The sequence below is a fragment of the Delphinapterus leucas genome, chromosome 6 (genome assembly GCF_059928025.1).
Source record: "Delphinapterus leucas isolate spDelLeu-1000000601 "Yukka" chromosome 6, BTC_Dleu_Yukka2, whole genome shotgun sequence".
Lineage (NCBI taxonomy): Eukaryota > Metazoa > Chordata > Mammalia > Artiodactyla > Monodontidae > Delphinapterus > Delphinapterus leucas.
In genome coordinates, this window is record NC_143134.1 from 124,936,511 (window position 1) to 124,950,393 (window position 13,883).

At 56.3% G+C, this 13,883-nt stretch overlaps 1 protein-coding gene across 4 annotated transcripts in view; it reads left to right on the forward strand.

Annotated features, from left to right (window-relative positions):
- Positions 1–13,883, forward strand: part of CACNA1B (calcium voltage-gated channel subunit alpha1 B) — a 191,510-nt gene that overhangs the window by 56,740 nt on the left and 120,887 nt on the right. For 2 of the 4 annotated variants that reach the window (XM_089914093.1, XM_089914095.1), the window contains exons 7-11: positions 107–210; positions 3,144–3,259; positions 3,598–3,654; positions 4,746–4,838; positions 13,534–13,743. In XM_089914093.1, coding sequence (XP_089770219.1) covers positions 107–210; positions 3,144–3,259; positions 3,598–3,654; positions 4,746–4,838; positions 13,534–13,743 — 580 coding nt within the window. The remainder of the gene's footprint in view (positions 1–106; positions 211–3,143; positions 3,260–3,597; positions 3,655–4,745; positions 4,839–13,533; positions 13,744–13,883) is intronic. The other 2 variants (XM_089914094.1, XM_089914096.1) reach the window with 1 other exon arrangement.

The following is a 13,883-nucleotide window of genomic DNA, read 5'->3' on the forward strand; positions in this document are numbered from 1 at the left end:
GACCCGCCTGCACTTGGACTCTGCCGGTGTGTGAGAAGGGCCGGGGAGCTTCTGTGGCCAGGGCTCTGTCCTGCCCACCGTCCTGCACATCTCCTCTTGCTTCCAGACCAACGACGCGGCTGGCAACACCTGGAACTGGCTCTACTTCCTGCCCCTCATCGTCATCGGCTCCTTCTTCATGCTCAACCTGGTGCTGGGCGTGCTCTCGGGGTAAGCGGCCGTGCGGTTGCGTGCTACCTCTGTGTTCGCAGGCCGGGGAGGGGGCAGATGGGACTGGACACGGCCTGTGTGGGGGAGGCGAGGCTCGGCCTGGCCCTGGGATGGTCATTCCCAGCGTCCTGAGCTCTAGCCAGCCTGTCCTTGGTGCTACCATTCTGACCTCTCCCTTGGTGGTCCCTGGCCCTGGCCTCCTTACCCCTAGCTCTTGGCCTTCACCCCGGCCCCGGAGTCAGGGGAGGGGCTGCTGCTGCCTCTTATCTGGGCTCGTGGTGCGGTTTCTGAGCAGCCCTGGGGACAAGAGAGCCCTTCTGTGTGACACTGGAGAAGGAATGGAGCGGCCTTGGGTCTCCACCCCAGCCCTGACCCCTGGCTTGCCTCGCCTCTCTGGTCACCTGTCCCTGCTGACCTCCAGCAGAAGACAAGGGAGGATGCAGTGCTGGGGTCCCTCCTGGAGAAAGGTGCTTCCTACCTTCATGGGTAGTGAGGTGTAGCACACCTGTGGCCCATAGTGCCCTCCTGTCCTGCATCGGGCCGAGGACCAAGGAAGTGCTGTTGGCTTCAGGGAACAACCACGGCTGGTATTTGGGGCTCCTGCCCTTGTCTGGGGCCGAGGAAGCTGTGTAGACAGAGGGAGAGGGCATTGGGCTGGCCTGCCTCCCTGCCCCCACCTGAGCATCAGATTCCCTGTAGGGCTGGAGGGGAAAGTTTCCATTCCACCCGCCTTGAAGATTCCTGCTCAGGCCCAAGGCTCCTGAGGTCGTGACTCAGGGGGCAGCTATCATATTGGTCTGGAAAGGAACAGCCGCAGAGAGGACAGTGGCTGGGCCCAAGGGCTCTGTGCCCTGGCTCTGGCACGTGTTCCTGCCTTGGCCCCTCCTGTAAGACTCTGACTGTTAGTAGTGTGTCTTTCTAAGCGCCTCCACCGGGAGCAGGCAGGCCCACAGCACAGGGGGCCGATGAGAACGCCTAGTCGGGGCGGCGGGGGGAGCTGTGGTCCGAGCTGGGATGGGGAAGCCAAGGGAGGCCTGGGGCTCAGAGAAGGCTCCTGGGGAAGGGGCAGCTCAGCTGAGGCCCAGAGGGGACAGGAATGAGCTTGGCAAGGAGAGGGGAGCGTCTCCCATGCATAGAATTGTTGGGGCGGAGGCACAGAGGGTGAGGCGTCTGCGATGCTCAGAGCTGGGGCTGCCAGGTGCGGGAGCTTGGCCGGGGGCCAGACTCGTGAGGAGGGCGGGCCCCGTGCTGGGCCGTGTGGCGGGGAGGCTGGCGGGACACGAGTGGGTCCTGCTCCACCTTACTCCGGAGAACGTGAGAAAGAAGCAGGGGTAGCAGCGGAGACTGGGTGAGGGGCCCCGAACTTTGTGTTTCCCAGCCCTGCCCCAACCTGTGGGCATCGTCGCCTCTGGGGACCAGCCGATACGGGCTGATTTTCCTAGTGAGCTCAGCTGAGCCCTCCCTCTGGCCTCCAGCTCCAGCAGCGGGGCCCCAGGGTTCTCTGCCAGCCTTGGGGAGGCTGGAGACTGCGCGGCCCCTCAGGCCAGTGGTCAGCACACAACGTGTGGCTCTGCCATATCTGGAGGAGGGCTGCCAACGGGCCAGCCTGGAGCTGGTTCAGCCTTGCTCCCCGCCACGCCCCGGGCTCTCACCCTCCCAGTGCCCAGAGAAGCAGAATCGGTGGTTCCTCTCGCAGCTCTTCCTCCCAGTGGGGCCAAAGCCTGGGGAGGGCGGGCCACAGCCAGCCGCCTCCTGAGCAGTGGCTGCCCGGCGGCCAGGCCTTGGTCACTGCAGCGAGTTTCTGCTGGCAGCTCTCGGCCAACCGGGCAGTATGGTCACGCCCCACTGCCACCCCCAGGCCCTCCTGCCCTCCGGTGTGGTTGATGGCGCTGGCCTGGTGGGGAGACTGCGAGGGGCCCTGCGTTCCTGCAGATTCCTGCAGAGAGGTCCAGGTGGGAGCCGTCTCCTCTCATTGCCAGGGTTGCAGCAGCTCAGGCCCTGGTGGACACCAGTCTCAGGCTTGGGGTCCATCCTGGTCGGAGCCAAGCTCTCCCTCTCACCGTGGCTGCGTGACAGGAGCCAGGCCTGCCGGGCCCGCCCCCTCTGCCAAGCCCAGAAGCTGCTCCTCCTGGGGGAGAGACAGCCGCTCGCTCGCTCGGCAGAGAACAGGCATTGCTGTTTTGCCCTGAGGGTGTGCCTGCCTGCCCTCTGGGGACCTGAGCTAAGGTGTGTGCGCGTGTGCGTGTGTCTGTGCGTGGGCACGCGCCCTTGTGCCAGTGTGTGTGTGAATGGCTTCCTTCTGGCCTTTTGAGCCTCTTGACTTCTAAGCTTGGCTGGGAGACTGGGGCTGTGGTGCTGAGGGCCCAGGAGGGCAGAAGAGCCTCAGTGGTTTGGCTGAGGAGCTGGGTGATTCTAGAATGTCTCCCTGTCATCTCTGGCTGCCCTGAGCCGATCCAGTGCCTGCCCGTCCCTCTGCCTTCTAGCAAAGGCTCTGGGTCTGAACCAGCAGAAGAAACAAAGTGGAAGTTCTGCTCTGGGGGATTGTTGTCCAGAAGCTCTCTGTAGCGTCTCTGTCCAGATGACAGGGCCCGGCACTCAGAGGGTGCATGCCCAGGCCTGCTCTAGGCCAGGGGGAGGTGGAATTGTCCCTGCCCACTGGAACCCCTCTCTGGGCGCGGAGGCGCTGTCCCTACGAGCTGCAGGAGCCTGAGGGGGGAGGGCTCACCTGGGCCTGTTAAGTGCTGGGGAGGGGGGGAAAGGCCGGGTGATGGAGGCACCCGGAGGGGTGGCCCGTGGCCTGCTCCCCCACCCCCCCCCCCGCCCCCCGTCCTGGCCTCCTCCTGAGTCCCTGTGCCTCTGGCCGCACACGGGGGGCCTGGGGGCATGCTCACACCCACCTGCTCTGCTTCCTGCTGCGGCCTCGCCCATCACAGGGAGTTCGCCAAGGAGCGCGAGCGGGTGGAGAACCGCCGGGCCTTCCTGAAGCTCCGCCGGCAGCAGCAGATCGAGCGGGAGCTCAACGGGTACCTGGAGTGGATCTTCAAGGCCGGTGAGGACAGGGGCTGCGTGGTGCTCCTGGCCTGGCCTTTGCTGGCTCCTCCTCCCCGGACCCTCCCAGGGCCGAGCTCACCTGGGGTGGGGGCTGCCCTCGGGAGGGCGACTTGTGAGGCGGAGCAAGCCAGGCCCTCTTCCCAGGGCGCTGTCTGTGGACCCCATCAAGGGGTGTGTGTCGGTGGGACAAGCTCAGCCACGGGCCCTGCCGGCTTCGGGAAGCGTGAGGGCCGAGAAGGCGGGGTCTCACCTCCTTCCTGCTGTGTTCCTGGGGGACGAGCCCTGGTCGGGGTGGGGACAGGAGGGCTCTGGCCTGAGGCTGTGTCTCACTCACAGAGGAAGTCATGCTGGCCGAGGAGGACAAGAACGCAGAGGAGAAGTCCCCTCTCGATGGTAGGTGACCGCTGTCCGCACTCCTTGCCTGGCCACGGGGCTTTGGTGGCTGGGCGGGCAGTGACACGTGTGCACGCTTGCATGTGAGGCGTGGTGCCCTCTGCTCAGCCAGGTGCCTGCACGTTGGTCGCTTAACATGGTCCTGGGCGGGGCCTTTCTGGAGGCAGGCCCTGGGAGGGTCAGCTGCACGCTCCTGGGGGGCTGCGTGCCATGGACCAGAGTGGGCATCGCGGGCAGTGGGCTCAGCCTGGGGGTCACGGGAGCCTGTGCTGAGAGCTGGGTTTTCCAGCGTGGCAGCTGACAGCTGACACGTGACTGTGTGAGCTTGCAGGTGCGTATGTTACAATGAAACAAAAGTGAAAATCCAGATCCTCAGTCTCCGCACGTTTCAAGTCATCGTAGAAAGTTCTGTTGGACAGCGCTGCTTCTACAAGCTTGAAAACTGCTGGTTTAATCCAAGCTGTATCTGTCCGCAGGGCTCAGGGCGATGCCCCCAGATTGCTGTAGAAAGACCCCTGGCACAGCCTGGGGCCACGGGGGCAGGGACGGGGGCCAGCACAGACCCGGTGGCAGGAAGGCTGCTCTCTCTTCACACCTGCTGCTCAGGACAGGGCCAGACAGCATGGCCACGCAGGTTGCGGTCTCACCTGGGCCCACACCTGGGGCCACACCTGGGCCCACACCTGGGGCCTTGAGCAGTCTGTGCTGGGCCCTCTGCGGCCTTGACCTGACTTCTCTGGTCTCACCTGGCCTTGGAGTGTGGGCCGTTGGGTCAGCCGGCTGCAGCCCTGTCCCTGTCCCACATGGAGGTTTCCTGGTTTCCATGGTAGCCAGGCCTTCCCTGTGGGCATCATCGTGGAGAGAAGGACAGGCAGGACCCAACCTCAAAATCCCTTTGTCCCTTTTGCTCTGAAGACCGAGAGGGGCCCATGGGGGCCAGGCATCGTCCTGCCTTCCCTTAGCCTCAGCTTCAGGAGAGATCTGGAAAGGCTGCTGGTTCCTGGCACCGCCCACAAGGGCACCACCCAGCCCTGAGGCAGGTTATCTGGAGGCCCGGACTCATGCCGCCCCCTCCCACCCTTTGTTTAAAGCAGTGTTGAAGAGAGCAGCCACCAAGAAGAGCCGAAATGACCTGATCCACGCGGAGGAGGGGGAGGACCGTTTTGCAGACCTCTGTGCTGTGGGTGAGTCTCGGTGGGCCTGTGACTGCATGGGGAATGCGCGCCCCGCTCCCTCCCTGTCGCCTCGGCTTCCCTCCTTCCCTACCGCCCACACCCCCCAAGTAAGCCAGCCCCGTGTGTGTCCACCCGACAGTAGGAAGTACAGCGCCCTGGTACTGGATTTCTGCCTGGGGCCAGCCCTTGGGGTGGGCTGCATGCACAGCTCCTGGAAGTTCCTTTTTGCTCATTCATTTCAGTACACTGCTGGCTGCTGGCTGCTCTTGGCTCTGCCGTCCTGTGTGGACGTGGAGCCCTTGGGCACATCCCAAGGCCGGAGGCTGCGTGTGTCACTGACTCTGTAGGGGTGGAAAGTTTCTTGCCATCTCTCTTCTAAACCCTGTGTATCTCCCCTGTTCCTTGGGTCTGCTGCCTCTGAGGCCTTGGCTTCATCCCCTGCTTCTCAAACAGTAAAAGGGGAACCTGGTTCTTTGATCTTTTATCGTTTTAGTACCTCCTCTCAGCTTGGTACCAGAAGTCTGGCACCAGAAGTGCCCAGGCCTCTTTGCGCTAAATGCCCTGTCATTGTGCATTCTGCGGCAAAGGGGGGCTCAGCCCTGGGTCTCCACCTTCGACAGTGTGGGAGGGGGGCCAGCACTTGGCAATGACAGCTTTTCATGCACAGACCACCTTGCTCTCCAGCGATCCTGAGTGGACTCGAGTTGGAAGAGCTGCTTCCCATTATATTGTTATGTTTATATACAGACCTCTCTAATAAGTCATTTGTGTATTTGTTTATCTGTTTGTTTACACTTTCCCCTTCTTTGTCCCCAGTAAACCCATGTTAATAGCTTGGGGTTTACCCTTCCTTGTTTCTCGATAACACTCACACACACACACACACACACACACACGCGCGTGCGTGCACACACACACAGGCACATATACATGTTGTAGAGTTTTGGGGTCTTTTCATGTTACAGAAATAGTTTCATACAAATTTTTTTCATCAGTGCCTCTTGGAAACCCCTCCCCATCAGTGGGTCTGATTTGAGTTCGCTCTTGTAAGTAGCTGTGTGGTGTTCCGTGGCGTGGATTCACTGTCAGGTAATCAGCCACCCCCCAAACCCTATAAACGTCGGTCCTTCCTCACCAGTGCTTTCTGTCCCTCGTGGGATGGGTTCCCAGGAGCTGCGCTGCTGAGGTGAGGGGTGTGTTGGCACCTTCAGGGCAGCCACCACACTGCTCTCCAGAAGGGCTGTGAATTCACATCCACCAACAGGGTAGGAAGACATCTGCCCTCGTCCTGCTTGGACGTTGCAGCTACTTTTGACTGTTACCAGTTTGAGGGCAATTGAATGATTATAAAGTGATATTTCACGGGGACTTTAATTCTCACTTCACTCACTACTAGTGATTTTGAACCTCTTTTTAAATGTTTGTTTCCCATTAAAATTTAGGTGCTGGTGACTCTTCGTATACTCTGTACATCTTCTATTGGGTTGTTTGTGTTTGTTCATAAGAGACCCATGTATGTTGTGGATCTGAATTTTGTTAAATTTTTTTCAAGTTTATCATGTGAGTTCCCTCCGTTCCTATTTCACCTAGAGTTTTTCTTCTGATTTTGTAAAATGAATTGGAGAGTTAAAAAAATCTTTTTCTATAGCTTGGAATAATTTAAATAACACCTAGATTTTCTGTTCTTTAAAGGTGAGATAAAAATGTGAACCCGTCTAGTTAAAAAAGGAAAAGAACTTGGACCAGTTTTATAAATTATATTTTGTTAGGAAATCTTCCATTTTGTTGCCTTTTCTAACTTGTTTCCATAGAGCTGCATGTAGAGTTCTCTTACATTCTTTTCATCTCTTTTGTATTCAGTTATTTGCTGGTCCATTCACTCAACAGATATTTACTAAGTGCCCAGACGTGCTGGGAAGTGCCTGAGGCATTGGGCTATGGCACTAAGCAAGATGCAGAAGCCTTTCATTTTTTGGAGTTTCCATTCCAGTGCTAGGTGTGAAAAAGAAAAAAAAGTAGAGAAGGAGGTGGGGCTTGAAGGGTCTGGGGGGTGTTGGAATTTTAAGTAGAGTGGCCGCAGATGGCCTCGGGAAAGGTCGCCTTTGAGTAAAAAGCTGAAGGAAGTGAACAAGTCAGCTCAGCTGGAGACGGAGCATCCCCACGACAGGTAAGAGGACCCTGAGGCAGGAGAGTCCAGGAGGCCGGTGTGGCTGGGGCCAGGTGGAGGGGGCTGGGCTGGGCGGGGTGGGGCAGCAGGAGAGGAAATGACCGGGTCAGGGGACTCTGGGTGCCAGGGTGGTCTTCAGAGGGGAGGCAGCCTCTGGCTCCTGCGGGGCGCTGAGGACAGACTGTCGTGCAGAGAGGGCAGGAGCAGGACCAGGTCGGAGGCCGCTATGAAGACTCCGCGGCTGGTGGCAGCCACGGGGGTGGTAAGTGGTTGGATTCTAGATCTATTTTGAGGACAAGCCCACAGGATTTGCTGACCGGTCGGACGTGGGTGTGAGAGAAAGAGAGAGACATCAAGGACAGCTCTGCAGGAAGTGTCCCCAGAGTAGCCCTCCCTGGGAGGACGGGACCTGGGACACGTGCGTTCTGGGGAACGATGTCCAGAATCCGGTTCAGAAGTGCTGGGTTTGAACGCATGTTGGAGATGCGGTGGGGCGTCAGGCGGGCGCTTTTTGTGTTGGGCTCTGCCGTTCAGGCTGCAGAAGCTATGTAAAGCTCTGAGGCTGACTACAGTGTGTTGAGTTTGGTTTTGCTCTTTTCCAGTTGTTAGTATGTTGACCTTTGCTTTCTATTTTCTGAATTAGGATCATATGAGGTTAGTCTGTATTAATGATCATTTAAAATAACCAGATTGTAGATTTCTTTTCTTCTATTTTTTGTTTTCAGTTTTATTATTTTTAACCTTTATTAGGTTTATCTTTTAACATTATTTTGATTTATTTTATTATTTTTTTTCTAACTTCTGAAAATGTGTAACTTGTTCTTTTTTCTTCTTTAACAGCAAAAGCACTTAAGGCTGTATATTTTCCTCTGCACAAAGCTTTGCTGTGAAGTCCCCCCCTCTGTACTGGTTTCCAGATAACAATTTCTTTACTTTCCTCTTGAGGCAAAGGTTATCTGCGAGTGTGCTTCTTAATTTATAAGTATGTTTTTATTATATCTAATTTTATCAGATACTGATTGGGAAATGTGGCCAGTAAATCTGTAAGTTTAGAAATTTCCAAACTCTAAGTTCACGACTGATTTTAAAAAGTTTCACTGACGGAAAGTGTATGCTCTGTTTTGGAGAGTTGTCTGGTTGTATGGGTATCTCTTAAAGTCAAATTTATTGATTGTGTTCTCCAGTTCTTTAGGTCTTTGTGTTTTATCACTAGGTCTGTTCAGCTCTGAAAGACGTGTTTCGAATGTTCCCACTTCATTTTATTTTTTTATCAATAAGTTTCTCTTGTATTTTTTTTTCCTTAAAATTGTGTGTGTGTGTGGTAGGAACACATCATGATATCATGAGATCCATCCTCTCCAATTCCAAGTGTGCAATGGATCACTGTTGATGGCAGGTGCTGTGCTGCTGGGCAGCAGGTCTCCGGGGCTTGTTCATCCTGCTTCACTGAAACTCCGTTCCTGTTCATCACAGCTCGCCATCCCCGCCCAGCGGCCCCTGGTCACCACCGTCCTGGTCTTTGGTTTCATGAATTTCATTATTTTAGACACCTTATGTGCGTGTAATCAGCCATGAAGTGTTTGTCTTTCTGAAGGTGGCTTGTTTCACTTAGCGTGACATCCTCAAGGTCCGTCCGTGCTGGTGCCTGTTGCAGAATCTCCTTCTTTTTTAAGGCTGAGTAGTATTCTGTGGTGTGTATAGACCACATTTTCTCCATCCATTCATCTGTCAGTGGACATTTAGGTTGTTTCCACATCTTATCTATTCTGAATAGTGCTGCAGCGAACATGGAGAGCTCAGATCTCGTCAAGATTCTGACTTCAATTATTTTGGAGATCTCTCTCTCTCTCTCTCTCTCTCTCTCTCTTTCCAGTAGTAGGATTGCTGGATCATCAGGTAGTTTTATTTTTAACTTTTTTGAGGACCCTCCATACTGCTCTCCACAGCGGCTACACCAGTTTGCATTCCCACCGACAGTGCACGAGGGTTCCAATTGCTCCACATCCTCGCCAGCACTTGCCTTTTGTCTTTTTTGGAAATCGCCATCCTGACAAGTGCGAGGTGATAAATCATTACGGTTTCGATTTGCATTTCCTTGATGCTTCCTCCTGTATTTCTCATGGCTTTTGTTTATGTATTTAGCCACTATATGCTTTGGTAGATGTGGAGTTTATGACGGTTACATCTTCTTTGTAAATTATGCTTTTCATCATCACACAATACCTTCTTTATCCGTTTAGTTCCTCCACTGGACAATTCCTTGTCTGACAGCAAATGTCATACTTTCTGTTACTACCATTGGTTTTGGTTTTTAGCTTGCATTGCTTGGTTATCTTTGCTTTCCCTTTCATTTTCAACTCTTCTTCATCATTTTAAGCATTTTAAGTGTTCTTCTTACATGCAGTATTTAGCTGGGGTCTGCTTTTTTTTTTTCTCTTAACCCAGTCTTACGGTCTCTGTCCCTAACGGAGGGATCCAGTCTGTCTCCGTTCAGTGTAAGGGTTGACATCCGTGACTTTCTCCTTCCTCATTCCTTCACATTTGGTGTCGATATTTCATACTGTGGTCTCTGTTTTCCCCAGCTTTGCTGCTTTGATCAGGTTGCCGTTTATCACCCTCTCCTCCTTTGCTCATTTCTGATCCCTCCCATTTCTGTTCCACAAATGGTTACCTTCCCTTCCCTGCTCCCAGAATTAGAAACATTTTCTTTGCTATTTTAGTATATTCCTCTACCCTCTTTACCACCAAGATGCATTATTTCCATAACGAGATCGCCCTATTTCCCATCTCTCTGCCCTTACCCACAACCCATAAGATGTGACCTTTGCAGTATTTGCCCTCCTCGCTCCCCACTCCTGGTTTGAGTTGTTTGGGGGATTTAGTTCTCCGCTGTTGTTAGTCCCTGTGTTTGCCCCGGGCGCAGAAATCCTGACTTAGCCTTTCCATCACACGCACGGTCACGTAGAGGTTCTCACCTTGCGGTCGGTCACGTAGAGGTTCTCACCTTGCGGTCGCTGCGCACCACACAGCGGTTTGCTTTGTCTCAGCCCTGCTCTGTCATTCCTTATTGCCCCCTTAGACGGGTGTGTAGGTGGGGGACTGGCTGTTTCCGGTCATACTCAGGTGTCCTCCATGGTTCTCAGGATGAGGGAGCTTTTGCTGCTGTGGCCATTGTCTCTTGTTCTGTGGGTGTCACTGCCCTGTCCTCTCGTTTCCTGGCACAGACAAGGTGTCGCCTGTAACTCCCTTTGCCTGGGGTCAGGAGCCCAGTGGGCCTCAGCTGCAGGCTCAGGTCTTCCTACGTGAGGGATGTTTTCTCCCGTTGTTCAGTTACTCAGTCTCCTTTCCTTGTTCCTTTTAGTCCTGGAGTCCCTGTTACTTCATGTGTATCTTACTTTGCTCCTTTGTGTCTCTCGTCCTTTTCCTCATGATTTCTTTCTCCTTACGTTTCCTGTGTTTATTTAAGATTGCTTTGCTGCATTTTTGAGGCTACTAGTTTGGGGGTTTTAAGACTGAACTTCTTTCAGCTGCTGAATGATTTTGGGAGGGAATTTTATTTTCTCTCTCAGTTTTATTTTCGTTGGTTTCGTGCTGTGCCAGATCCTGGGACCCTGTAGACTTTCCACCATGGCCCCGGCAGAGCCCAGGGGTCTCCTTGCACTCGGGGGCCCTCAGGCTTGGCACCTGGTGGTTCCCACGGGTCTGGACGTGGGGTCTGGCACCTCCGGGGTGCCCCCCGCTCCCCGCCCCCTGCTGGCTGCGGGTCGGGGCCCAGTGGGCTGGCCTGCATGGTTTCCTTTAACCCCGAGACCCTGTGGGGCACATGTGACCCTGGACCTGTCTCCAGTAGGGACTCTCTAGCCGCGAGGGTGTACCAGCCACGTGCCTGGTGGGCAGACGGGGCTCACGTCCACATGCCTGGTGTTCAGCCCACGTCACTTCCGCCGCCCCCCCCCACCCCCAGGCCCGCAGAGGCAGCCACTAAGCCGGAAGGGGACTTGCACTTCCTGCCTGTCACCTATGATCTCTGACCTGTGACCTGGCAGGGTTGTGGGGGCAGGGGCAGGTCGCGGCCACCCTGCGTTTCTGTGCCCCGCTCAGGGCGGTTCTTGAAGGTTGGGCACTAAGCAGGACGGGCGTAGGCGTTATATTGACTAACGAGCCCCTGTCTGGGCACAGCGCGAAGACACCCAGGTGTTTGTGGGCACCCGCGTTGTCCTAACCAGTGCTCAATTCTGTTGTCATCCATAGTCCATTTCATTCTCGATTGCCCCCTAGCTTGAGCTTGAAGATACGTATTTTTCTTGAAATAAGCCTTTTTGTCATAAAGAATATATGCCGATTGAGTTAACCCTGAAAACTGCACAAAGCCAAAAAGAGTCCCGGTGCCTCCTGTTCCCCCAAAGCTACGATTCTGGGTGTGACATGTGTTCACTTTTACTGTGAACTGCCTTGAGCACCGTAAAAGAGAGCTGACGTGAGCACACAGGAGCTGCTTGCTGGGACCCAGGCCCGGAACGCCCTGGGGCCCCAAGGCCCTGGCGGATGTGGCCAGGCAGCTATGCGAGGGCAGCAGCCCTGAGGCCCTTCTCGTGGCCGGGCTTGGCTGGCCTCACGAGGCTTGTCCAGCAGGGAGTGTCTGTGGAGAATGTGCTTCTTGTCTCACTGGCCATGGGTATGCACAAAGTGGTTTGCTTGAGTCAAGTGTTCTCTTGACCTCCCTCCCCAGAGCGGGCCTGTGTGTGTTCACAGGTGTGTGCCTGTGTGAATCTGAGTGTCTTTGGGGGCGTGGTCAGCGTCCGGGTATGCTGTGTAGCACGTGTGTGAATCTGAGTGTCTTTGGGGGCGTGGTCAGCGTCCGGGTATGCTGTGTAGCACGTGTGTGTGACTCTGTTTCTAAATGGCTGTGTCTGGGGTTTCTGAGCCTGTGGGTTCACAGGGTGGGTCCGTGATGGCTCTGCCTGTGTGGAGGTTTCTCCTCGTCTTATCTGTACTGGGTGCCCGTCTTTCTTCTGTGCCCCAGGGCTGCCTTTGAGGAGGGAGCTGGCTGTGGCCTTGGCATTTTGCAACCCTTGGCAAGGCTGGCCAAGAGGTTTCGTTGAATGAGCCAGCCCCGAATAATCGGCACTGGCTGGTGTCTGGCCGTGGATTGGGAGGCTGTGTCCCGGCGTAGCCAGAGGCTGTGACGGAGCAGTGTCTTCCGTGGGTGTGGGTGGGGTGTGGCGTCTAGAGCCAGGAATTCCCCATTAGGGCCCTGCACGCACCCCCCGCCACACGGCGGACTGGCGGATGCTCCTCGGGGCCGCCCCTCCTGTGTCTGGGGCACAGCGTCTCCCTGCCCGACGCAGCTGCTCAGCCTGTAGACAGGTCTCTCCAGAGGCCTTGGCCCGTCTTCACTTAGTGAATCCAAGAGAACACCAGCCTGATAATGCTCTTGTTGTGCTGTTGAGTCTGGGTGTGGACACGCACACGAACCTGTGCGAATGCGCCCACCACCACCGAACACACACTCACACGCTCCTTCCCCAGGGACTGACGGCCAGGCCAGGGGTTCAGAGCCAGCTGGGTTTGAACACTCGGAGGCACTCAGACCTTCCAAGCACCCACAAAGTCTGCTCGCTCGTTTGTCAAGTGGCGCGAGGGGTTGGGTGGTGCAGAGGGTGGCCCTGTCCCCCCAGAGCTCAGTGTCGCCTGGGGGTTGGGCACGAAACAGGCCGACAAGCCGACACAGTGCAGCTGTATAAGGGTGCGATTGTTGGGGGGCTGGAGACCTGTTAGCCGGAGCCTAAAGAAGGGCGGTATTGACGCCGGGACGTGGAGCCGAGAAGGAGCCAGTGAGCGCAGCGCTTCTCGGTGGGGGCAGAGCAGAGGTGCCGCAGGCATGGAAGTGACGGTGGGGGCAGTGGGTTTGGCTGGTGAGTCGGGGCAGAGGAGCAGCTTCCTTGGCAAAGTTTCTGGAGACTGAGCTTTGGGGGCTCTGTGGACCACACTTAGCTCTGCAGCTGGGCCAGATGCAAAGGAGCTTGGCTGTGTTCCAGTAAAACTCCTTGAAAAGCAGGTGGTCAGTGGCTGCTGACCCCTGAGCTACAGAGGGAGGGAGGGCCAGAAGCAGCTGGGCTCCCCAGGCCGCACGGAGGAGTTGGAATGGCCTGGGAGCATCGGGGCTGCCCTCCTGGACGGTGGCCGGGGGCGCTGGGGACGAGAGGCCGGTTCCACTCCAGGTCTCGCACCCAGAGCCCAGCAGCCATGGAGACAGCCGAGGCCCTGGGTTCCCTCATTTGTGAAGCGGGGGTGGGGTCAGGACCCACTGCAGGGGACACGGGTCATTAGCACAATGTCGGTAACGGGTCTGACACACTTGGTGCCTGTGATGGAAACTGGGGCCTCGAGCTGAGCCAGGGCTGGGGGCAAGCGTCCTTGTGGGGTGGGGGATGCACGTCCTCGAGGACGCATCCGCGGGGCTCACAGCGGCGGAGGGCGAACGTGTCCTGGGGCCCACCTGTCCCCCACATCCTCAGCGAGCCCCTGTTCCCGCAGGGTCCCCCTTTGCCCGAGCCAGCCTCAAGAGCGGGAAGACGGAGAGCTCGTCGTACTTCCGCAGGAAGGAGAAGATGTTCCGGTTCTTCATCCGGCGTCTGGTGAAGGCGCAGAGCTTCTACTGGGTGGTGCTGTGCGTGGTGGCCCTGAACACGCTGTGCGTGGCCATGGTGCACTACAACCAGCCCCAGCGGCTCACCACGGCGCTGTGTACGTAGCCGGGCCCGGACCCGCCCCTGCCCCCGCCCCTGCCCCCGCCCCGCCTCCGCCAACCTCTTCTGAAACGCTTCCGGTCCACAACCTGTTGCTTTGGGATACCCTGGGCAGGACCCCTGTGCTGACTAAAGTGC